Source organism: Gorilla gorilla, chromosome 10 (genome assembly GCF_029281585.2).
Source record: "Gorilla gorilla gorilla isolate KB3781 chromosome 10, NHGRI_mGorGor1-v2.1_pri, whole genome shotgun sequence".
NCBI lineage: Eukaryota > Metazoa > Chordata > Mammalia > Primates > Hominidae > Gorilla > Gorilla gorilla.
Genome location: NC_073234.2, coordinates 140,955,044 through 140,981,816, shown reverse-complemented (window position 1 = coordinate 140,981,816; position 26,773 = coordinate 140,955,044). Strand labels below are relative to the sequence as shown.

At 44.6% G+C, this 26,773-nt stretch overlaps 1 protein-coding gene across 6 annotated transcripts in view; it reads right to left on the bottom strand.

Moving 5' to 3' along the window:
- TMEM132B (transmembrane protein 132B) overlaps positions 1-26,773 on the bottom strand; it is a 507,362-nt gene that overhangs the window by 135,262 nt on the left and 345,327 nt on the right. For all 6 annotated transcript variants that reach the window (XM_055358386.1, XM_063694489.1, XM_019039332.2 and 3 more), the window contains one exon: positions 6,446-6,632. In XM_055358386.1, the coding sequence (XP_055214361.1) occupies positions 6,446-6,632 (187 nt within the window). The remainder of the gene's footprint in view (positions 1-6,445; positions 6,633-26,773) is intronic.

Below are 26,773 nucleotides of genomic sequence, written 5' to 3'. Positions count from 1 at the left end.
GTGCAGCTCCTCTCACAGTGACACCTCCCACTCCTTACACAGTCACGCTCAGGGACAGAAAGCAGGAATAGCCCTGTGCTTCAATCCTTTTTAACGACAAGTTATTATTTCTCCAGATCCCTCGCCCAACTAGGCAACTTCCCCCAGGGCGCAATAATCACAAGGGAAGGGGATGAACAAATCGTGATGGTTTAGGCCAATCCAGATGCCACCCTGGGACTGTGGAGGGGTCCAACCTTACCCAGTGGACCAAAGGATGTGGCCACTCAGGGGTCAAAGATCATAACCGAGGCCCTTTTAGCAAGAAAGCTGGGAAGGAAGCAGGAGGCAGGAGTGGCCGTTGGCTAAGAGAACACCACTGGCCACCACCCCACCTGCCGAGTATACCACAGGTCCTTCTTCTGTGCAGCTACAACAAAATACCTGAGATTGGGTCATTTATAAAGAACAGAAATTTACTTCCTCACAGTTCTGGATGCTGGAAGGCCAAGAAAGAGACCCTAGCAAGGTCAGTGTCTGATGAAGATCTGGTCTCTTTGCTTCCAAGATGGTGCCTTGTTGCTGCGTCTTCCAGGGAGGACGAAACACCGTGTCCTCGCATGGCGGAAGGGACAGGCACAGGGGCCTAAGCCAGCTTCCTCCAACCCTTTTATAAGGAAGCCATCCATTTGTGAGGGCAGAGCCCTCATGGCTAATCACTTTCCAAAAGGCCTCACCTGGTAACAGCACCACAAGGGGGATTGAGTTTCCTTGTGAATTTTGGAGAGGACACATTCAAACCACAACATACAGAACTGCAATGAATACTTGTGGATTCATACATTCTTTGTGATCCGTAATAAATGATCCAAACCAATGAATAAAGGGTAACTCCAGAACAAAGATCAGACACCCTAGCCTAGTATGCAAGCCTACTAGAGTGTTCTGCTGCCCCCTTCTCTGTTCCCCTTATCACCTCCCCTCAGCCCAAACACCAGCCCCACCAAGCCATCTGCAGCCCTCTAAGCGCCCATGCTCTTGCTCCTACTCATTACACACATCATTCCATCTGCCTAGAACACCTTCCTTCTTTCCATTTGGCTAATGTCCATTCACCTTCAAGAATTAGACAGCACATTCCTTCCTCCCCTTTCTTCCCTGACCCTCTCAAACAGTAGGAGCTCTCCATGAGCTCCCAGACCCTCTGTGATTCTCTCTCTCTCTCTGCACCCATATTGTGCCCACCCTAAACCCTTTGGCTGTGTCTGACTCAGCAAATCAGACTCCTTTCCTCCTCCTTTTCTCCAAGAGAACCCACCATCATCCATCCTGAGGTTGAACTTCTGTTTTACCTTCTCCCAAAGTTTGACAACTACACCTATAGATGGCTAGATAACACAATGACAATGATGAAAATTATAACAGCTCAACATTATTGAGTGCATGCAGCATGCCAGGCCAATGGGCAAACACTTTACCTTAGTATATCATTTCATCCTCACAAAACTATCAGGCAGGCAATGTGATTTTTACAGTTTACAGATAAAGAATTGGAGCTTCAGAAAGATTGAGTGACTTGCCCAATATCATGAAGCTAGTAACTGGAGCTCAAATTTCAAACTAGGCAGGTTGACCCAACAGCCCTCACTCTTGACCAAAATATCTCACTGCCACCTACCTCGAAGGTAGTCATAATTGAAATTTTCCCAGGCAAATCAATAGGATAATGAAACTGGCTGGATAGAGAGGATTGTTAATCCCACACGCCAGCTGAATCTGATCCAGTGCCCTATCTGGGACACTTTCCCTTTACATACATGACTTTTATATTTGCTTTGATAGTTTAAGCATGTTCATATTTTTATGGCTCAGTTTATCCATCTGACACCACTGTGAAGTAGACAGAAGAGGTACTCTCACTTGGAAACTCACACATGAGCTACTAAAGCAAAGGGAGGTTAGGTGACTAGCCTGAGGCTACGTGGAGAATGAGAGGCCAGCTGGGCTTTGACTTCGGGTCTCCTCCTCCCAGTCCCAGGATTAGAGGACAGTGATGTGAAATTGTGACCAGAGCCCACCCAGCCCATGTCCTGTGGCTGTCCACATCCCCCCTGGGGATGAGGATGCCTGTGAAAACTGAGAGACTCATGTTCCTTGGTGCTCTGGAAGCTCTGCTCTGGGGTCCTCTGGAAGAGCCAAGCAAAATGAAAGTGCATCCCCGATGAGGAGAGAGTAGTATCCCTAGGATCTTGGAGCTGTCAGAGGTGCCAGAGTGACATGGAGGCCAAGAGAGATCCCAAGGCAGCAGCCTGGGAGGCATTAAGCTGTAAGCTGGTGTAGGCAGCAGCCTGGGGCTACAACACAATGACAGAGCAGATCATGGGAGAAGAGATGGAGAGCCCTGAGCACCCAGCTTGAGGAAGCTCCAACTAGAGAGAGCTGGAATCCTGCATAAGCAAGTGTGGTAGGAAAATAACAGCCCCCTCCAGAGATGTCCACGTCCTAATCCCAGAACCTGTGAATATGTTAGTTGGCATGGCCAAAGGAATCTCTGCAAGTGTGATTAAGTTAGGGATCTTGAGATGGGGAGATTATCCTGAATTATCTCGGTAGGCCCCATGTCATCACAAGGGTCCTTAAAAGGGAAGAGAAAGCAGGAGACTCAGAGAAGGTGATATAATGATGGAAGCAGAGACGAGAGTCATGTGGACCCACGAGCCAAGGAAAGCTGATGGCCTCTAGAAGCTGGAAACGGTACAGAATAAATTCTCCCCTAGAGCTTCCAGAAGGGACCAGCCCTCCTGACAACTTTGCTTTAGCCCAGGGAACCTACTTAAGACTTCTGACCTCCAGAACTCTAAAAGAATAAATCTGTAGGTTTTTAAAGTCATTGAGTTTATGGTAATTTGTTAGCACAGCACAGGAAAATTAATAATACGGCAAGCAAGAGCTCTCTAGCCAATGGACTCAGGCTCTGATGTTAGGCATAACCGTTTGTTCATTTGCTGAGCAAATACTATATATTCGGCACCATGCTGAAAAAACATCCAGCGAACAAAACAAGCATGGCTCCTCTCATCAGGGAGCTTGAAATCCAGTGTGGAAGACCTGCAGTATGCTTGTTATCGATTCATGGCCTCTCAGCTCCAAGTTCGCCCCTCATTACCTGCTCTGTGAAAATAGATCTGAGCCCTATTTTAATATTTTTGCTTTTCCAATGGGCACGATATTAGGCTTTGACAGTAGAACATGCTGGAGAGACAGTTGGGGAGGAAATGGTTGGCTTTCTGATGCTGAGGCCCTCTCTCTGCAGCTCCTGCCATGCATGGACCTTCTCCAGCATCGGTGGCTTCCTCGGTGTCCCACTCCTACAGTTCATGGTGGCCAGCAGCACCTCACAGCTGGCAGCTTTCCCCAAGGTCCACATTCAGTAGTTTGGTAGCAAGTGCATCACTTGTGAACAGCTGTCCCTAGCACTACACAGGACAGATTTCCATCAAGCTCTACTCGAGTGCTGCATCAGCAACTTGTCTGCCGTTCAGTAAGCTGTGACCATAACCTCTCAAGAAATGTTGCTTTGGGGGGATCGGCAGGGAAACCTCTTCTTTCAGCATTATAGTTCAGCCCTCAGGCTAGCAGCTGCTCCCTGTATCTGCCATTCCTATACTCTTTAGAGTTCTCTTCACTTCTAACTAACCAATCCCTCACTATCCCAGTCCTCTGTGATAGTTAACAATTCTCTATGTTAAACTTTCCGTGTTCACATTCTTTCTGATGGCTGGACCTAGACTGAGACAGACAGGACACAAACACTCATATAAATAAGCATGGATCACAGACAGTGATGGGATCTGCACAAGACAAGGACAAATAAGTGAAAATAGAAAGGGGGAGACTAATTTAGCCAGGGTAACCAGGAGAGGCCTCTCCACGAGTTGACCTTCAAATGAAAAGTGACAAGAAATCAGCCATAATGGAGCATTCTGGGCCGAGGGAGCCAAAAGGAGACCTGAGAGGAACGAGACTTGGCATGGCCACGTTCTGAATATGCAAGCTTCTGAGGGACAGGCTGGATTTGGTTCACAGGAGTCACATCATGCAATAAAACAAGCAAGATAATGGCACTGGCTGGAGCCCGTCACCCTCAAATCCAGTTCCTGGCCCTCCTCTGATCAGTTCTGGATCATAGCAGTGTTGAGCCCTGAAGACGCTGCTTCCTAAGCTTATGCCTGAGCCAGCAGAATGAGATTAAGTGAAAGACTTCGCAGGATCTGGCAGGAGGAGGGAGGCAGAAGCCAGGTAATTCCTCACCCCGCTCCCAGCCCTGCCTCAGGTAGCATCCTTCGCAACAGTTGAATCTCTCCCACACTCCAGCCCTAACCAGGCTGCTCAAATGTGATTCTAGCTGCAGCAGTGACCCCCAGGTCCTGGGCTCTGGTAATAACCCCTCCACCCTCACCCTCTGGCCTGGGGGTAGTAGCAGATTCCCACTCTTACTAGGGTGCCCAGCTCTCTTCTGTTCTACATCCGCTTCTCATCTGTTTCATTCCCTGTGTACTTAAGTCCTTGCATTTAAAGCTGCTCTGTTCTAACTACAGAGGGATTTCTGCTTCACATCAGACTCTCACAATAGTGAGCCCATATTTTGTACATTGTGTAGCTATGTACCCTAGTGCCCTTACTTCATGCAGGGGCAGTCCAGCATTAATTGCCACTGATCTTTCCATGACTTGTTTGGAATAAGGAAAAGGAGAAGGGGAAGGTGAAGAGGAAGGAGGAGAAGAAGGAGAAGGAGGGAGAAGGAGAAGGAGAAAGAGAAGGAGTGGAAGTGAAGGAAGAGGAAGAGAAGGAGGAAGGAGAAGGTGGAAGTAGAGGAGGTGGCAGCAGTGGTAGCTTCCAAACCCACAGTGAATGCAGTGCTACAGATAAAGCATAGAGCAAAGTGGTAAGCACTTTGAGTAGAGATTCCCCAACCTCAGCCTGACCTAGCTGAGCTGGAGAATTTACAGATGGGTTCCCAGGCACAAGGGATGCAGTTTCATTCCACCTTAAAACCCATACCCATCCATCTCTGTTCCCTAACAGGTACTTCCCCATCTAGATGTGGCTGCCTTCAAACCACGATGTGGGTCAATGATGACAGGAATGATCTCCGTCAGTCTAATCTTCAAAAACGAAATGACCCTGGAAGCTTGGACTAAAGTACAGATCCATTCATTCATTCAACAAACATTAACTGTGCCAGCCATTGTGCTAGGTGCAGGGGTGAAAGACGTGGACACAACTGACCAGGATAACCCTACTGTCATGAATCCCACCTTCTGGGGAGGAAGACAGAAAATGAACCCTAAATATCAACCAGTGAAAACGTCTAGGAAGAAGATAAAACAGGATGATGACAGGTAGAGGGCGATGAGCTGGCAGGGGAGGGAGGGCCAATTTTAGACAACAAGGTCAGAGAAGGTGACTCCCTAAGAGTTGAGGTGGGGAAAAGGACCCAGACGTGGGAGATGTAGGGAAAGTGTGTTCCCAGCAGAGAGACACACTCAACACACTTGAGACACTCGAGATTCGGGGATGGCAGAATTAATTCTAAGATATAGGGTTCAAAGGAGTCTCAACTTTGTTGTTTAACTTGCATGATGAATGATCAAAAGCACCCACAGATTTTTCTAGAGTATCTGGACATGGATCCCACACTTTGGTACCAGACAGGAAAGTCAAGGCAGTGCAGAAAATGGTTGAACATTTCCAGTGTGGAAAAGGGTATTAAGCAGGTAGTACCCATGGACTTATTGTCTCCGTGGAATCTCTGGAATTCAGGCTCTGGAATCTCACCCATGACCCTGATCTCAGATATAGCCCCTGATCTCACATGTAGCCCCTGAGCTTGACTATGAACGTAACTTCAACCAAGCCCAGGAGAAGAAATCCAATCACCTCCAGGCCAGTGAAGCAGAAACACAGACAGCTTTGTGGACTCTGGGGCTCTACCCAGCTTAAAGTGGTCAGTTCCCAGCAAGGCTCTTTCAGTCCATCTGCATTTTAGAGTTTTCCAATCCATAAGTTACCTGGGAGACTTAAGGGCAAAGCCAATTGACAAGGGGTCAGTTGCTTGGCATACAGAGCCACTGTTCCCAACATGTAACCCTGACGCATTTCAACAAAACTGTTTTCACTCAGCGCAGCACTCAGTCCTGATACGCACGCAGATTGAGAAAATAAAGAATAAGGGCTCCCCAGGAAACATTCTGCAATATCCACAAATGAAAAGGGATTTACATGGTAGACCTTAAATAGTTCCCAAGGAGCCATTATGAAAAGCAGGTAGATCAAATGCAATTTAAGTATATTTTCCTTGTTTAAACAGTGTATCAGGTATGTGGAAAATAACAGATTATACAGTGCATCATGTTTAAAGAAAACTTCTTTGTGACACTTTCTCTGAAACCACCAGATTCCTCACCATGGCAAGAGGGACGATGCCCACGAAGGTTGTCTGGCTGACGAAGATCTCAGAGACGACCAGCTCACTCATGGAGTCCTCAATCGGGTACTCCACCTGCCAGGTAATCTGCTGGGCCCCAGCCAGGTCACTGCTATTATCAATTCCAAAGTCCACTTGCAAGATCTCATAGAAGGATCCATTTACCCTGGAAAACAAACACATATTAAGGTTCCATTTAAAACCTCAGACTCAGCAGAATGTCAAGAATGTAATAAATTGCCACATTCTTATTTGTCAACCAAAAGAATGACTGCCAAGTTCAACAACTCACACGGCAGTGTTGTCGGAGCCTAATTCACAGCTGCCCATCAGCAGCCCACACCTCAGAATGGGCTGACGATCCATCTCTAGGGCTCCGTGTTGCAGAAAGCAGGCTGTCTTTCACTGGATGAGTAACTCGGTCAGCATTTCACCTCTTCGCATGCCACGCACAGCTCTCCCCTCCCCAGCCCAGGCACGGGCATGCCACAGTCCAAGTTCCACACTCAGGAAAGGCCCCCAAGCCATTTCATGTAGCTTCACTGCTCCTCCAATCACAAAGCACACCCTGGACCTTGGCCATTCCTGCTTCTACTTAGCTGAGGTCTGTAGACCAGTTGTTAAAACTCTCCAAGCTTCAGAATTTGCAGAGAATAGTGGGGACCTCATGGGTGTGTGGAAGCATCAGGAGACTGAGAGTGAGAAAGAACTTCACACACTATGTGGTTTACTACATAAACTATGAGCACCATAAGAAGATACTATACTGGACTTCTCATTTCACCAAATGGGATTAGAAGTAATGTAAAAAAAATCCCACCTGCCTTAATTCATGGAATGACAAGATCATATGTGTGTTTGCTGGTGGGGGGGCTATGAAGTTGGTGAATTCTTCATAACTGAAAAAGACTAGTGTGATTATGGTATTTATATGTGCAGGGAGCCCCTTGTCATTGACATGGACTTGTAAATTGCAGGCTATCACCTTGTCAGGGAAGTCACTGAACAGAGTTAAAACAGAAAGCCATGCAGCACAGGATTGTGAATGATCCTGATCCATCAGCCTCTTTCTGTCCCAGTGAATCCAGCTCCACCCAGTTACAAGGAAGGCAACAGCAGAGCAGCTGATCCACAAGCTCCCCCAAGGCCTGAGCCACACACACCAGCAGCTCCTTCTCTGCCAATGAGCCTCCTAGGACCAGTGTAGGCTGAGAAGTCTCCTTCCTGCCTCTGGGGGCCTAGGCAAGGTCTGCAGTCTGGGCTCCCAAACTCACAACCTGTGCGGAGTTTTGAAAAAGAACCTGCTGCCTGCTTGCTTGTGTAATGGACTCTCCTACCACGGACAGCTCCCCTGCACTGGAGCTCCTATAAGAACAGTGGCGGGGAAACCACATCTGCTTCCTTGTATATGCCACGAGGTATCAGAGGAACACTGGAATATAGCCACAGCACTGACAACACTAAATCACACTGACCTGATTGGTAAGAAATTCTACCCAAAGGGAAACCACATTGGACTCCACATAGAATAGGTCATGGGCAACCTTTTTCCCATTTAGCCAAGATTTTAAGGAACTCTCTGATACCACAGTGCCCAATATTGTGGCCACCAGCCACAAATGGCCATTTACATGCAAATTAAAATAATTTAAAAATAAATCAAATTTAAATTCAGTTCTTCAGTCACAGTATCCTAATTTCAAATGCTCACCAGCCACATGTGGCCGTTGGTGACATGTTGCACAGGGCAGGTAGACAACTGCTGACCTGCTTTGTACCCTGGGAAAGACATTCATGCCCCTTCCACCATCAGCTTCCTTGTCTGAAAAATAAGTGAATAACAATAATATCGGTCTTTCTACTTTTAGCAGAATTATGGGGATGGAATGAGGGAATGGGTGTGTACTCACTTCATGTACCATCCAGTAATATGAATTCATACTGTGATGATCTCAAAATCATGGGAGACACACAGCTGTGGAAAAGTTTAGGGGCTCCCATGGGCAAACATAGCCAGGTGGTCCCAGCTGAGCCTAAGCTGCGCGTAGGTACTTGGGATCTATAAATCTTCAAATATCCACCGGTACAAGTTGTTCTGCAAGAAAATATGTGTTGGGCCAGGCATGGTGGCTCACGCCTGTAATCCCAGCACTTTGGGAGGCCAAGGCGAGTGGATCATGAGGTCAGGAGATCAAGACCATCCTGGCTAACACGGTGAAATCCCGTCTCTACTAAAAATGCAAAAAAAAAAAAAAAAAAAATCAGCCCCGCGTTGTGGCGGGCGCCTGTAGTCCCAACTACTCGGGAGGCTGAGGCAGGAGAATGGGGTGAACCCGGGAGGTGGAGCTTGCAGTGAGCTGAGATCGCGCCACTGCACTCCAGCCTGGGTGAAAGTGCGAGACTCTGTCTCAAAAAAAAAAAAAAACAGAGAGAGAAAATGTGTGTTGAATAGCAGTTTCTGAACTCACGAGAGGACTGGAAGTGTGCACACATGGGACCCCCCTTCCCATCAGGGGACCCCTATTTACCTGGGTATCTTTAGTGAAAGGCAAAGAAAGTAGAGATGAAGGGCTGAGCTTTTAGCTCAGTTTTCAGCTAGAGTCACCCCACCTGCACCCCTGCCATTTCCCATCAACCATATTCCAGCCTAATTTCTCTTCACTAGTCACAGAAATTCTCCACGAATCCATTGTTAAGTCACCTCCTACAAGAGATGCTTGGTCCTGTCAGACCAAATTTTCAATTTCTCTTTGGGCCGCACTGTGCTTTGTAACCAGAACTAGGAAGCTGCTTCCAAAACCTCCCGGGTTCTTAGCATTCCGTAGACCTCAGAGAAGCTAATGCCAGGGAAGCGAAGATCCAGTGAGAGGAGAAATGAGCTCTTCCACCAGCCATTTCATCCCGCTAGATTCACACTCTGGTCCTGGGGTAAAGAAAGAGAAGTGGCCAGTCTTTGGGCAAAGAGGGTAGGTCTGCATAAGATGATCAGCCCTTCTGACTGTGGGCACGTCCTGCTTCTCTCCAACTTCCCAGCTTGAGAGCTGGACCAGCTGCAGGAACCTGCCCAAGTCCAGCAATGAATGGAATAACAATTAAGGCACAGCCGCTTTTATGTAAAAGTCTTTTTTAAAGTCATTTCTCTCAATCCAGAGGAAAGAGGTCTTATACTTTTAGGCAATGGGCATGCTTGCTAATGAGTCCATTTCTACAAAAATGAGTTCATAACTGGTAATTTGACCTGCTCCTGATCTAGTCTTGATAAGCCTTTCAAATATCAAGAAGTGTTTCATGATTCTCTCAGTTTAATAATTACAACCGCCTTTCAGGAATTAGGATCGGTGTTTCAGCCATGAGACATTCATTAGGCAATTTTTCCTGCAGTGGGGAAGGAGGCATGTGAGAGTACGATAGTGTATGTCAGTCTGTGTGTGAGAATGTGATAGTGTGTGTGAGTGTGTGTGTGTGAGATTGCGATAGAGTGTGTGTTAGCGTGTGTGTGAGATAGCGTGCGTGAGAGTGTGATTGTGTGAGTATATGTGAGAGAATGCGTGAACGTGGGGGTGTGGGAGTGTGTGGGAGTGCATAGGAGTGTGGGAGAAAGAAGGAGAATGTGTGCCTGTGTGTGTGTGTCAGCACAAGAGAGAATGTGCAGCTCTGTGTGTGACAGAGAAATAAGATATGTACATGTGTTTGTGTGTGTAAATGTGTGCGTGAGAATGTCTATGAGTGTGTGTGAGGGAGAACGTGTGGAGGTGTGTGTGTGACAGAATGTGTGAATATGTGTTGATAGAATGTGTATTTGTGTGAATGTGAAAGAGATGTGTGAATGTGTGAGAATGTGTGAATGTGTGTGAGAATGTGTGAATGTGTGTGAATGTGTGTGAGAATGTGTGAATATGTGTGAGAATGTGTGTGTGAATGTGTGTGAGAACGTGTGAATATGTGTTGTGTGAGTGTGGGAAGGAATGTGTGTGTGTGAGAAAGAATGTGTGAAGGGGTGTGAATGTGTCAATGTGTGTGTGAGTAAATGTGTGGAATACATGTATGAGTGTGTGTGAGAGGGAATGTGTGTGTGAGTGTGGGAGACAGACTATGAATGAATGTGTGTGAGCGTGAGAATGTGTGAAGGGGTATGAGCGAATGTGTCAATGTGTGTGTGTGAGTGTGACAAAATGTGTGAATGTGTTTCTGTGAGGGAATGTGTGAATGTGTGTATGAGTGTGTGAGAGAATGTGTGAGCAAATGTTTGAATGTGTTTGTGTGTGAGAGAATGTGTGAAAGAGGTGTGAGTGAATGTCAATGTGTGTGTGACAGAATGTGTTAATGTGTTTCTGTAAGAGAACATGTGAATAGTGTGTGTGAGAGAATTTGTGTGTGAGTGAATGTATGAATGTGTGTGTGTGAGAATGCATGTGTGTGGGAGAGAATGTGTGAACGTGTGTATTTGAGTGTGCATGAGAGAGAATGTGTGTGTGAGTGTGGGAGAGAATGTGTGAATATATGTGTTTGTGTGTGTCTGCGTGTGTTAGGAGGAATCCGCCATGGAGTGGCGACACTGCTTGGCTGTTTCTCCCTCAAGCTAGAGCACACACCTTCCTTCCAAAAGGATTTGCCTCCCAGAAGCCCTGTTTGTCATGGAAACCTCCCCTTCCATAAAAGCTGAGCCTCCTCTCTGGAGCCCTGGGACCCCTGAGGAGGGGCTGAGGCACCTTTTAGTGCAGTGTGGCTGCAGCTCAGTCGTGCCAGCCAGGAGGAGGAGGAGGAGAAGCCACAGGGCAGCAGAGAGGGAGAGGGCACCCAACCCAGCAGTGTGTCCCCAGGACCACATCCGGCTGTTTCTCAGTGCATCGCTCATGATCACAAGAGTGACTGCTTCACAGGACCAGGGAAGGGAAGGAGGGATCAGAAAGGTGGGAGGGAGGAAGAAATAAAGAAGAGTGAGAAAGTTTGAAAGCTTGAACTGTTCTCCAGCAAGTTGTGTCATTTACATAGATTATTTTTTGCAAACGTCTGGATGGTTCTGAGCTACCAGGCAGAGATGGTAACACTTTCCCCACATGGGAATTCTAAAAATGGGACAAGAGAAGCTGTCTCTGGTCTCAGGTCTCTGTTTTTTCTTATGAGACTTTTTCTAGGCATTAATTTTTAAGATGACCAAAAAGCAAGGTAAACTACTGAGTGATGATTACACTGAACAAATGTCCCAAGATAGGATTTGCTGGTGCCTCTCAGGAAATACAATGGGAGACGGGGACCTCTGACTCCTCCTCTCGACCATGACCTCCATGAGGACACAGATGTGCCTGTACTACTGCTGCCCTGACTGTAGTGCTGACACAGTGCCTGAAAAACTGTAGGAGTTCAATGAGCATTTGTTTAATTCTTTGAACATACTTAAAAGACCCAATAGGATACCCTGTAAAACTCGGTGGGGGTGGGGGAGCACGTGGCGTTTGCATTCTGGGAGACAAGAAGCGACCAGCCAGCAGAGCCTTGAGCCGTATTCTCCTTCCAGACTGTAAGTCTGTTTATATACTCTGCTTAGAGAAGACACGTCTGTCTTCACTACTGGACCACAGTAAGTTCCTCAAAAGCCAAAACCTATTATAACACCATAGTCACTGCAGTTCCTGGCACATTATTCACTAATATTTATTTGGCACCCCCTGTGGTGTGTTGAGCACTGAGATTCATTGTAGACAAAACAGATGAGACTCCTGTCTTACTAGTCAGGAAAATAAACGACCACATAATGACAAATGCTATCATGAACACGAAATGGAAGAATGAAAGTTGTTTTAAGAATTAAACAAAATTCTTCAATTTTTAAAAATTAAAAAAATACAATTTAAAAATGGTCACCTTAAATTTCAAAATAGAATATAAATTACAACAGAAGACAGTGGAAGGGCGTTCTGGAGTAAGAAGCTGGCATCTGAGCTGAGACCTGAAGGGCAAGTAGAAACCAAGCAGATCCTCAACAAGTGTTTGTTGAATGAATAAGTCTATTTTAAACTAAAAAATTCATAGGAAAACTATATCCCAAACTGTCAGCATGAACACAAGGTGCTAAACAAAAAAGAGCATCCTTCAAGTCTTTGTTTGAAGGCTGCCAGCTCAGTAAAGCCTCCTCTGACCACCCCAGTTAAAATTCTGTTCTCATCTCCACAATTCCAACCCCCTTATCCGGCTCTAGGTTTTCCATGGCTTTTATCTTCTAACATACTGTTATTTATTGATAATGTTGATATTCTCTCGCATGCGCACGCTCTCGCTCTCTCTCACACACACACACGCACACAGGCACACGCACATACAAGTATGTAAGTGCCTGTTTTGCTCACGAATGTATCCCCCACACTTAGAAGGCTGTCTGGGACATAGGAGATGCTTATTAGACATCTGTTGAATGAATGAATGAATGAATGAATGAGTGTTAAACACAGTTTGAGTGGGTCTCAGAGGAGCATGTGCTGAGTGCAGCAGAGCCCCTGAGCTGCAGGTGAGTGGAGGAGACAGATCTGCATAGGCGGGCAGGCCAGGGAAGGCTCCCGGGGAGGCTGGGCTGTGGCTGGGCTGTGGCTGAGCTTTGAGGACTGGGCTTGATGACAGGCAGCTGCCACAGCACCACTGTGTGGGGTCCCCTCATCACCCCTGTTTCCCCTCCTGACATCCTTCCCACTCCCTGAGTCCCCACCAACACCGATGTCCTGGAGAGGAGAGGGCACATTCCTGCTCACGGATCCCTTCAACAGACTAGAGGTCTTTAGTTCGTCTCTCTGCCTCTCATACAACCTTTTTTTCATCAGGATCTAATGGCTGGCTCTCAGAATGGGGCATAAACAAACCATCTACTTCTGCAGTTTCATAGGATCCAGGCACCACCTCCTCATTTCCGTTTTGTCAAGGGCAGTTCTGCTTTCTCTGAGTATGCTCTGAAAAGACCAGGCAGGCAGCGGTTGGCAGTCAAAGGTCTACAGGCTACAAATACTTAAGGTCCACTAGTCTAAATCAGGGACTTATCTTTTAGGACTCGAAACATTCTCTCATTACTCGTTAGATTTTCTGACTTCCCATCATCAAATTGCTACACAGAACTTTAAAAAAAATCTAGGACTGTGCCAACTGGGCATACTCTAAGAAATTGGGTTCCTTTACGGCATTTCTGGCTGATGGGGAAAATTAAATAGAAATCCCAGAGGTTGCAGCTTCATATGACTGAGCTGCTCACAGCCAGAGCCATACTTTGCTTAATCATTCCCACTATCATGTTTTACAAAATTCGAATCAGCTGGCGATATTTTTAAATATGGAGAATCTATACCCCCCAAAATAGTAATTCTGGCTTCTCTGGAGAAGGTTAGGCAACACTATTCCACATTCCCATGTGGTAATAACCAGCTGGGGCAGAACACTGTCCCCTTTATTAGGGTTGAAACTTTCCAATAGGCCTGAGCCACTTTACTCACTTATTATGTCCCCCAAGTCTCTGCGGACATTTGTGATCTCTGAGAAAACACACTTGGTTTTGAGCTCCCTAGTAGGCACCTTTTGCACTGTGTTTCCAGCTCATCAGTGATTCCTCATTCTGCTGAGAATTCACATACCTATTTCCACTCTTACCCTTGACCATAGGGCGGGACATGGCATGACCTTATGAGACCCAATCTCTAGCCATGGGCTGGACTTGGTGGTGAACCCTCACCTCAACTGGATGAGGGACACTTCCTAGGAATGTGATTTCCAGCTAGGAAATTTGGAATTTGGGATGCTTTTTCTTTTTTTTTTTTTTTTTTTTTTTTTTTTTGAGATAGAGTCTCGCTCTGTCGCCCAGGCTGGAGTGCAGTGGTGCGATCTCGGCTCACTGCAAGCTCCGCCTCCCGGGTTCACGCCATTCTCCTGCCTCAGCCTCCCGAGTAGCTGGGACTACAGGTGCCCGCCACCACGCCCGGCTAATTTTTTGTATTTTTAGTAGAGACGGGGTTTCACCATGTTAGCCAGGATGCTCTCGATCTCCTAACCTCGTGATCCGCCCACCTCAGCCTCCCAAGAAGTGCTGGGATTACAGGCGTGAGCCACCGTGCCCGGCCTGGGATGCTTTTTCAAGCAGAGATGTGAACTCTAACCAGCTGTGCAGTTATCTCTTCTACCAAGCAGACTAAGAACTGAAAAAAGAGATGAGAGTGAAAATGACAGGGTAGAAGTTAGAATAAATATTTCCAGAGTTTCTGGTAAATTTCTACTTCCTGGTTGCAGTTCCTGGAACCGACTACAATGCTTTCCTTGGGTTCCATGAAACACCTTCACATCCTTATGGTTCATCCCCCACAAAAGGTGAAAGCAACCCAATTTTCTATCAAGCAATGAACGGATCAACAAAATGTGGTATTTCTATACAATAGAATATTATTTTGCCATAAAAAGAATTACTGAGAAATGCTGCGATACAAATGAACCTCAAAAGCATAATGCTAAGTGAAAGAAGCCAGTCACAAGAGACCATATAATATATGACTCCATTGACAGGAAATGTCCAAAGCAGGTCAATCCATAAAGACAAAAAGTAGAATCATGGTTGCCAAGGACTGGGGTAAGTGGGGGAATGGGAAGTGACTGCTACTGGATGCAGAGTTTCTTTGAGTGTGACAAAAATATTCTGAAATTACATAATGCAATGATTCCATGGCTTTCTGAATATACTAAAAACAACTGAATTGTTCACTTTAAAAAGATGAATTACATGGCATGCTCATTATAACTCAATTGTTTTTAAATAGAAGGAAATGAGAGTAAAAATCAAGTTGCACAAGTATATGAATGGTATAATACTTTTTATAAAAATTAGAAACATATGTAATAATTATTTCTACAGTTTATATTAAAAACTGCAAAAAAAATGCGTGGTAATGATAATGCCTACCTCAGAGAAGGGAGAGAAATAATGAGGTACTGAGGGCTCCAATTATATCTGTAAAATATATTTCTTTTAAAATTTGAAGAAAATAAAGCCAAATAGCAAGAGTTAATAAAGCTGGGGGTAGGTGAATGAGTATTTGTTATATTATTTTCTATACGTTTCTCTAATCAAGAAATATTTTACATAAACATAGAAGATCACCATCTTCAACTCTCTCTTGTTTGGTTTCTTCTGCTTTTGTTTAAATCTCAAATATATTTTTCCCTTGTAAATACTCCAAAACCTCTCCATCTGCCTCCTAAGTCAGCACATAATCAGTCGGCCAACCCATTGCCCCACTTCCCAAACACAGGAAAAGGATGTTAAGAGTCTTCTTATTTTTCTGTTTTTAAAATGTGTAAAGTACTTTGCGGACTGGCATGAGTGGTCCTATTTTTGCTTACCAACATTTTCCCAGAGCTGAAAACAGTAAATCTTAATAATGAGCAAACACTTGAGGCACCTCCACTTTCTCGGCTGCCAAACCCATGACAATTTCTCACACTACAGCTCACCCTTACTTCCAGCTTATCTGATTTTATCAGCATCACCGTGACAAGCCCAGAGACAGCTAAGACAATTGCCACAATTTTTTCCCCACTGCCTCTATCTTTCTGACAACATCCAAAACCCTTCTAGCAAATGATGACTCAGAAATCATCTTACACCACGTTCTTAAACACAACTTTTCAGAATCATCTCTGTTTCTTTCTATTACCAACCTGGAGGAAAACGCTTGTTACATAAAAAATGGACAATGGATTTCTCAGTGAAAACCATTTCTATTCAGGTCTCCTTAAAGAGAAGAGGCAAACCCATGCTGACAGACATGAGAAATCGAATGACAGACTCCAGACTCCAGACACGGAGGATGCAGGACTGAACCTTGTTACTGTCCTCTGATTCCCGAGGCAAACATTCGCAGCTTCACCTCAGAGTGGAACTGGGGGTCTGATTTTGATTCATAACATAATGTTAACTTTTGAATAGATAATCCATTCCTAAGATGTAAAATTCAAAAAGTATAAAAGAAGAGAATAGTCTTCCTTCTACTGCTACCTCCCGAGACTCCCAAATCCACTCCCCGCAGCCAACCCAAGTTATTCTTTTCCGTATTAGCCCTGCAGAGATATTCGATGCACCTACAGGCATGAAAAAGTGTGATGCTCTGCCCCACTTTTACACAAACGTGCACATTATACACTCCATTCTGCATCTACAACATTTGATCTCCAGCCCAAAGGGAAAAGAGAGGCCTAGTTGTTCTCCTCATTAACTATGGAATGCCCTGGCCTGGAAGCGATGACCAGTCCCATGGCCCCATTTGACCACAGGACCAGCAAGGATAATCCTCCTGCATGTGCAGAGAAGTGGTGAACGGTACCCATAACTAGAGCGCCAGGAAGCCCCGGCCCAGGAGGTTACACAGCTATGAAGTGGAGCGTCCAGAACCCACCACACCTCTGATGCCACAGTTCATGCCGGAGAAAGACTGAATGTAACACTTGTGCACTCATACATGCACATTTACTGAGTGACCACTAGGTCCCCAGCCCTGTGCCTGTTATATATCCACAGGGGGAAAGTGAAGAGCAGAGTCACACACAGAAAACTCTAATTACTGGCTGGGTGTGATGGCTCACACCTGTAATCCCAGCATGTTGAGAGGCCAAGGCAGGAGGGTCACTTAAGGCCAGGAGTTCCAGACCAGCCTGGGCAACATGGTGAAACCCTGTCTCTACCAAAACTACAAAAATTAGCCAGGCATGGTGGTGCACACCTGTAATCCCAGCTACTCCGGAGGCTGAGGCAGGAGAATCACTTGAACTGAACCTGGGTGGTAGAGGTTGCAGTGAGCCAAGATCATACCACTGCACTCCAGGCTGGGCGACAGAGTGAGACTCTGTCTCAAGACAAAAAAAAAAAAGAAAGAAAGAAAAGAAAAGAAAACTCTAATTACTTTTCAAAGAGTCTGCTTCTGAGTGGAAACTTTTCTCCTGTCGTGTTGCACAGGATTGCTCTGCATCTCTACTGGGAAGGGCCTCATTAAGTGGGGATCCTTTACATGCCTAATAGGCAAGTTGACTCCATCAAGTGGAAGCATCTGCTAATGAGACCATGGTCCTGGAGTCATGCCATACGCACGCTGGTTAGCTAGATTTTCCCAGGTGGCCATGGAGGGCTCCTATAAGTCCAACACCCTGAAAGCCACTCTGGTTACCAGGGGCTAGTTGGCAGCTGCCACTGCAATCAGTGCCAATTTTTTCCCAGACCTGGTGTCTTCCCTGCTGAGGTACAGGAGCAGCATCACGCACAAAGGATTACACTGGGCTCTCCATTAAGGGAACTGTAACAATGAGATGACCAGGGCTTTGTTTGTGGCTGACCTACAAAGATCAGGCCCAAGACGAACTTCCTGCAGAACACTAGATCAGAAGAGTGCTCACATTCACCTAGAGCAAAATGTAAAGGCCACAGATATTTGATTGTACTTACTAGGAGAATTGACTACTCTAAAGGATGGAGTTAGAAGGTGCAAAGATCATGAAGTTTATTGCAGTCTTCCCCATTAAAGGCAGCTCCATCCATCCTTCCAGTTACTCTGGTCAAAATCTTGGTCGTCCTTAACTCTTCTCTTTCCTTAATAGTGCACATGTAATGTGTCCAGAAAGCCTGCTGGCTCTACCTTAAAAATATGTATTTTTTAAATACCTCACTCTAACTGCATCTACAGCTTCTGCCCTAGGCCAAGTCACCATCGTCTCTTGACGGGGTGACTGCAATAACCTCCTACCTGATCTCTCTGTGTCCACTCTCACCACCACTCCCACACTCTCTTCTCTCCACACAGCAGCCAGAGTGCTTCTGTTAGAACTTAAGTCAGATACTCTTCTCTCTTCTTTTCAAAACCTTGAGGAATTCTCATCTCATTCACATAAAAGGCAAAGTCCTTACAAGAATCTATACCCGGCCCCTTAGCTCTATGGCCAGATACCTCCCTAAACACTTGTCCCCCACTCTCTCCCTGCTCACTCTGCCTGAGCCACAACGGCACCTTTACTGTTCCCCCAGCTGAAGCCATGCTGCTGCCTCAGGGCCTTTGCACTAGCTCATGCCTCTACCTGGGCCACTCCTCCCTATGACAGCTATACCATTCTCGGCCTCGCCTTCAGGACTAAACTCAACAGCTGTCTTCTCAGTGGTGTCTTTTCAGATAAGCCTGCTGAAAGACCCATCTCCTACACTACAGCGATCCCTATCACCCTCCCTGCTGTTTCTCAACAGCACCATCAAACATACTCTATTTTATTTATTTACCTTTCTTTGGGCTATTTCTGTCCACTAGATTGTAAGCCCAGTGAGGGCAAGGGTTTTGTCTGCACGTTCCTATATTACCCCCCAGTGCCTAGGAAAGTACCATAGTAGGCACTTCATAAACATATCATGGATGGATGAATGAATGCATGCATGCATAATCTGTGAACCTCAAAGTAAAGACACTTCAACATGACACCCCTTTGGCTTTCCTAGATTGTAATGTTTTCATCCTTGTGTCTGAGGTCTTATTCGTGTCCAACCCTGCCTAGGTCTACACAGGCACCACTCATCTTCCAGTCTTCCAATTTTAATATTCATCTATGGGCTTCTGCATTACCTTCCATAAGAGCATGAGGAAATTTCTGTTTGGCAATTTTCCTGCAAAGGAGTTTCCCTCTGCCCTGCAGAAGTTTGGAATGGCAAAGCCGTAATATGCTGGAATCTCAAAAACACAAACATAATATTTGAATCCTAACTTATTGGACACTCAGTGCTTCTGAGGCAACAATCTTCTCTTTATTGAACACCTTAAAATATGAAGTACTAGCATACAAGAAAGATATAAGACCCAATCCCTGTCCTTACAAACAGTTATACCTTAGCTTATCAAGTTTAGGCTGGCATGAGACCCAGAAGGGTATTGAAGCTATATGTTCATCATGCTGATGTCAGAGATGACTTCTATCTCTCAATCCTTTTTTGTGCATTAAGCTGGTTAGTATTTGATAAAGTATTTTGATAAAGTATTTTTTTCAAAAATTATATTCCACTTAAGACAGTTGCATGGAAAGAGCCATAAGTTACATAGAAATATAATTTTTTTACTTTTAACTCCATTATAAAATTTAATATTAAAAATAACTATAATTTACATGGGATAAAATCCACTATTTTAAGAATATACCATGAGTTCTGACAAATGCATAGTCATGTAACTATCACCACACTCAAGATATAGAATCTTCCCACCACCCTGAAAAAGTGCTCTTATGACCCTTTTCAGACAACTCGCTTGCCACACTCCCCAACTCTGACAACCACTGATCTACTTTTTCTCACTCCAGTTTTTCCATTTCTAGAATTTCATATAAATTGGAATCACACAGAATATAATTTGTATCCGGCTTCTTTCATTTAACATGAGGCTTTGATGGTTAATCCATGTTTGTGTGCCCATCAGTAGCAAGCTCCTTTCCATAACTGTGTAGGATTCTGTTGTTCAGAAGTTTACAATTTGTTTATCTATTCATCAGTTAATGCACACTTGAGTTCTTTCCAGTTCTTGGCTAGACTGAAAATGAATATGCTGTTGTAAACATTCATATATATCTCTTTGTATGAACATATGTTTTCATTTATCTTAATGCAATACCTAGAAGTAAGTTTGCTTGGTCATACGACAAGTATAGGTCTTTCACAAAATTGTGAAATTTATAAGCATTACTTCTTCAAATACATTTTCTGCCCCTTTTCCTTTTTCTTCTTTTTGGACTCAATTCCACATAGACAACTTCCTATTGTCACACAGGGCCCTGAGGCCCTTTTAATTAACATTGTCAATGTTTTTCTTCTGTGTTCTTCAGACTGAATAAGTTCCATTGGTCTGTCTTAAAGTTCACTGACTCTTTCTTCCATCATCTCCAATCCTCTGGTAAGCCACCCAGTAATTTTTTTTTTTTTTTTCTGAGATGGAGTTTCGCTCTTGTCACCCAAGCTTGAGCACAGTGGTGTGATCTCAGTTCACTGCAACCTCTGCCTCCCGGTTCAAGCGATTCTCCTGCCTCAGCCTCCCGAGTAGCTGGGATTACAGGCACGCACCACCAGGCCCAGCTAATTTTTGTATTTTTAGTAGAGACGGGATTTCACCATACTGACCAGGCTGGTCTCAAACTCCTGACCTCAAGTGATCCGCCCTCCTTGGCCTCCCAAAGTGCTGGGATTACAGGCAAGAGCCCCCGCGCCCGGCCCCAGTAAACTTTTTTATTTCAGATATTATATGTTTCAGTTCTACAACTTCAACTTTATTCTCTTTGTAGTTTCTATTTTTCTCCATTTCATGTCTTTCCTTTCAGTAGGAGCATATTTTCCTTAATGTCTATAATGTAATAATAATAATAACTACCTTTTAATCCTAGCCTGATAATTCCATTATCTGGGTCACCTTTGCACAAGTCCCCACTTACTGTTTGTTTGTTTTTTTTCCCTCTGGTGTGTGAGTCTCATTTTCTTGTTCCTTCTTATGTCAAGTAATTTTGGATCACGTCCTGGACACTGTGGAACAATGCATTGTAGAGACTCTGGATTCTATTACACATGTCTGAAGAATCATGTTGTTACTTTTTTATTAAATAGGGAGTTAAGCTGAGCTTCCTGGAGTCTTCATAATGCATGTGCGGTTCCAGGGGCAGCCATAGATTTGGGCAGAGATTGTATACAGAATGTGAGGCCTCTCTTTCTCTAGATCTTTTTTTTTCCAGCATTCTCCCCTCATTTTCCAGTGGTTGTGGTTGCCCCAAACACTGCCTCTGGTTCTTCAAGCTGGTAAGACTGAGCTTTCTGCAATTCAGCTTCCCTGCATGGGTACTTCCATCAGTGTCTAAGTCATAAAATGAGAAACTCATCCAATGCCATTCCCTGCTTGCAAGTGTCTGCTGCTTTTGGTTACTCTCTGTATCCTTTAAATAGCTGTTTTTTGCATTTTCTCCTGAGTTTATAGTTGTCATCGGTGTGAATATTAGCATTGTAGCAGTTCCTCCACCATTATTAGACAAGGAATCACCAGTGCTAATGTTTTGCAGGCAGGTGCCGTTACAACAGATTCAGTAACAGGTAAAAGATGAAGACAACTTTTCCAAGGAGTATCACAAATGACAACCAGCTTTCTCTAAAATTAAAGTAACTACCTTTGATTCAGTCACTCCCAAAACACATGGCACCTCTGAATCACAAAGAATTATTTCAACACCACCAGAGCAAAGGAAAAAAATGAAAGAGAGGGAGAGAGACAGACAAACACCTTGAGATATTAAAAAAACAAATCCAAACAGAATCTTCAACCTCATTAACCTTGAAATTAGCAGAGTTGGGAGAAGCCCACAAATAGATTGACACTCTGAAGGCCATCTGGGTCAACAATCAGATTAGAATTCTTGTAACCTTCCACTCACCTGGCAGATTTTCAATAAATGTCAGCTAAGCAGAAAGTCAATGGAAGGGATTTGCAGGTTCCTGTAATCCCAAAGTGTGTAAATCTCCCTAAGTGAAGAGCTCTCCTCCAGGAAACAGAAATTCTCCTGTCACCAATTAATTAATACCCAATGATTGTATCACGTCTATGACTTGGCCCACTGTATTAATTACAACAGCCTCGAAATCTTTCTTATAGGCCAATTACTCTAAAGAAATTAGCCCCTAAGCCAACTACAAATAGAAAAAATTATGTGCATGTAACTTCTCTAGCTTCTCCTTTGCTGATTGTGTCTCTTAAAGCACTCCTGAAATTCTTTACACGGAACTGAGCCCATTCTTACCCTGCCATATTTTGATTAAGAGAAAGTAATTTGGGCCTGAGGAGCAAGTGTGAACCAGACTGATACATCAATTACAGCACATGGTGGTAAGAAGCTGGATTCTTTCCTTTCATCTCACAAGACTGCTCATCTACCCAGTTGCAGGATGCAAAAATATAATAAGATGGTCCAGGACAGGAGAAGGCCTCGTGTACGTGACTCAAGTAGCTGATTATCTGGATTCCAGGGAAAGGGACATCGAGTTCACACAGGATTCGGGTACCACCTCCTTGAATTTGCCCAATGCTCACTGCACATCAATCTTATTTTCAGAAATGGGTCCACTGGGGTATGTTCTCAAGGAATGAAAACTATTTCAAATAACGATGAGATCCAGCGGTGAGTCAGCACCATGTCAGGCCCTCTGAGAAAAAAGACCACTAATTGGCCTGAAACAATAGGATGAAAAAGCAAAAACCTGTTCTTGTGGCTGAGCCAGGCTGCACTAATGAGAGGCTGTGTGGCTGTGTGATGGCCATCCGGCTAGCTGACCTTTGACATCATGTCTATGTCCCCCGTACACTCACCACCACCACAGAGGGCCCCCAGGGTGCCAGGAGACAAAGCACAGCCCGGGGAGGGGAGGGGGCTGGGCTTGGGCCTCACAACTAAGCAAAGAGTAAATCCTCTCTCAGATATGAACCTCCAAGGTCAGCACCTGCAGAGCCAGTTTCTCTGAAAACTCTTCTCCGTCTTAAGGCAATAATTTGTCTGCTCTCACTGATGTTGGACAGCCGATGCACCCTAATGAGAGATCCCAGGAGTCTGGGACCGCACCTGCTGAACTCAGAGTGAGAACACATGGTCTGAGATCTGTGAGCTTCTAATGGGAACCGAATATTTAAAGTCCCAGAATATCAAAAAGAAGCCAGGAAACATAAAAAGAAGTTGGAGCCACAAAGTTGTCCATTCTCAATCCCTAATTCTACCAGAGTTTCACAAACTTATACTCTTTGTCTGGGTCTCCAAGTTATGGATTATGACATATTCATTCAAACATTCAATGAAATATTTTTGAGCATCTACTCTGTGCCAAGCTCTGTTCTCAGCACTGGGATCAACCGTGAGCTCTTCTGGAGTTTATATTCTAGTAGAAAGAAACAGTTAACACACAAATAAAAAATAGATAAGGCAACTATTCAATCATGAATTTGGTATAATCAGTGACCTTTCCCAAATACTTCCAGCTCCCCATTTTCTGAACACGCGAGAGTACTGCACATCTGCTCCACTTGGGATTGGGCGGGCCCGGGTGACTAGTTTCAACCAATCCATTTTGTATCTTCCTTCAGTCCAGAATACGTACTTAGTTACTAGCATGAGTCTCTGTTTCCCTCTGCCACAGCCACCAGCAACTTTCAAGATGAGGTGCTCCTTCAGCCATCTGAGGCACTGTAGTTGTAAGATTCCTCCTGCTGAACCTTGAACAGCTCATATTTTGAGTGAGAAATAAACCTTTGTAGTTTTAAACCACTGAGAATTAGGGGTGGTTTGTTATCACATCATAAAATAGCCCATTCTACTGGATGCAGAGATAAAGATAAAACAAGATAAAGTGATGGGGAGAGAGATCATTTAGATAAAGTAGTGAAAGGAGGACTTTCCGAAGAGGAGAGATTTGAGAGCTGAGATTTCAGTGGCAGAGGACAAGGATCAGGGTTCCAGGCAAGGGGAACAGCAAAGGCAAAGATCCCAAAGTGTAGTTAAGTTTGCTCCACTCAACCACACAGGTCCTACACATGTGCACATGGGCACACACATGCATTCGTGCGTGCATATGTGCACACGCACACTCATGCAGATGCACACACACGTGCACATAAATGCACAAAATGAACTACAACAGTATCCTATTTTCACGCAACTGGAAAATCAATGCTACACCTGAACAGTTATTCCTCATGGGTTTGCAGAAGTGTCCTCTTACATCTTGCAAATACTTAGCCTTAGAGACATCCACCTGCACTCTGCCCTATACAGTACATGAATAATCTGTCATGCTTTCCAGACTGAGGGTCTTGCAAAATGGTCCCCTCCACCTGTCAATATTAGCATACAAAGGACACAAAATCTCCAAAGATGAGCTCCAAAAATGTCAGACCCCAGTATATTATTCAGCCATGGCATCCCATAAAATTGGGACCTAATTTAACAAATAAAAATATGAGATGTCCTGTTCTCACTTACGAGTGGGAGCTGAACAATGAGAACACATGGGCACAGGGAGGGGAACAACACACACTGGGGCCTGTCGGGGGTGGGGTGGGGAAAGGGAGACCATCAGGAAAAACAGCTAATGCATGCTGGGATTAATATCTAGGTGATGGGTTGATACATGCAGCAAACCACCATGGCACATGTTTACCTATGTAACCCACACATTCTGCACATGTACCTTGAAACTTAAAATTAAAATTAAAATATATATGGGATACCCAGTTAATTTTGAATTTCAAGTAAACAACATAATTTTTAATATAAGTATGTCCCAAATATTGTATGGAACAGAGAACAGTATTGCATAGAACATACGTATACTAAAATATTATTCCTCATTTATCTGAAATTCATATTTACATAGGTATCTTGTATTTTATCTGGCAATTCTCCACAAAATGGAAAGTCTCTTTCCTCTCAAAGATAGGAAGCTGTTTGTGAACTTTCCCATCCAATTACCAAAAGACAAGTTGAAGGATTTCTCAACCTTACAAGAGACTGGATTCCTAACTTTTCTGAACTGGCTCTCCCTTTATTCGATCTGACAAAACCTGACATAAAACCCTTGTTCTGAACTGTCTTCGCCTGTCTTCTGTTTCTTTGAGGACTTCCTTCAAAACCTTCCTATCCTTAGGCCCTCCCAATTACTATACAACTCCTCTCTACTTGTACATCAAAGATAGGGACAAGCATTGGAGATCCTAACTCAATAGCACAAGGGAGATCAGAGACCCACCATTTATTAGTCTCTCGCTTGACCCCATAGAACAAAAATCTACTCTCCTCATTTGCTGCAACCAAGTTGACCTAAGCCTGCTACCTGGTGTTAGGACATCCACGTAACCTCACAGCCCCTCAAGCCATTCAGACCTTACTCTTCCCTGATAGTACCCAGTATTTTTCTATTTCTAGATTCACGTCCTACAAAATCCTTCCCCTTCCATTTCACATGTTTTTATCCATTCTTATGACATTCCAAATAAACCTCTCCACGCCTCACCCCCTGCCAGAGGAACCTCAGATTGTCATGTCCTCAAATGGGAATGTTTCTTGCCTCCCTCTAGCTTCCTTGAAACACCTTGAAACTAGTGGTCCTCAAATGGCACCAACTTTGTCCCCCAGGGAACAGTTAGCAATGTCTGCAAACATTTTCAGTTGTCACCACAGGGTTAGGGGAGGTCCTACTAGCAGCATCCAGAAGCCAGGAGGCTGCTGCACATCCTACAATGCCCAGAGATTTGTAGAGATTCCCCACCAGAGATTCCCCCAGCCTGAAATGCCAACTGTGTCAAAAGCTGAGACATTCTGCTTAGATAATTCAAACTTACAAGTGTTTGTAAGTGAGTCCTATTTGAGAACCAAAGAGGCTCTCTATTGCGGGATCTGGCCAGCAGCCTGCAATGCAACGGGGCTCTCTCTTTGTTCCCAGGCGGACTGGCAGGTTGAGAAATAATAGACACACACAAGATAGTGAAAGCTGGGTCCCGGGGGATCACCGCCTTCTGGTCCCACAGTGCCAACAATGCACTGGATATACCAGCATTTATTATTAAGTTTAGTGAGGGCGGGGGTAGGTTAGTGAGGGATTTAGGGTCATTTGATTATGAGGTGAGATGGTCACATAGGGATGAAGTAATTCTTTAACATAACATTTGTATGCAGAAGTACAGTATACAAAGATAAGAATTTACAATATAGTGTGTGCATCAGTAATTTCTAACAGAGCCTTAAAACAGAAACACAATCTTTCCATAACCTATGATTAGTAAAATATTATCAGCAGTAACAGTTGCAGCAAAAGCTGGTTACAAACAATCCACAGAAACAGGACATGAAGCTAGACAGCCGGTTAGACCAGAAATTCTCAGAAGGGAGTATGCCTTAACCCTAAAGAGGCCTAGAAGAGCCGTGACAAGATGAAGGCGTTTATAGCCCTACCTTATCCATATGGACAGGCACCCCCCATGCATCCGTTTATAGGCTCTCCACAAGGGTCGCATTCCATTCCCAGAGCTATGAACATCTGCTTTTCTGGGATAGGAATCTTGGTGATGTGAAACCTCCCTGACTGCACGTCCATTCACAGGCTCTCTGCAGGGGGAAGCACATCACACGCTGTTGGCTCATTCTGGCAGTCCAACCTGGCATTGTCTTTACACAATCCTGTATGCAATTTTGTATTTACAATAATCAGGAGCATTTCATCTTTTATTCCGTAGCAATAGTCTCAGGGGGTCTCCCTATAGC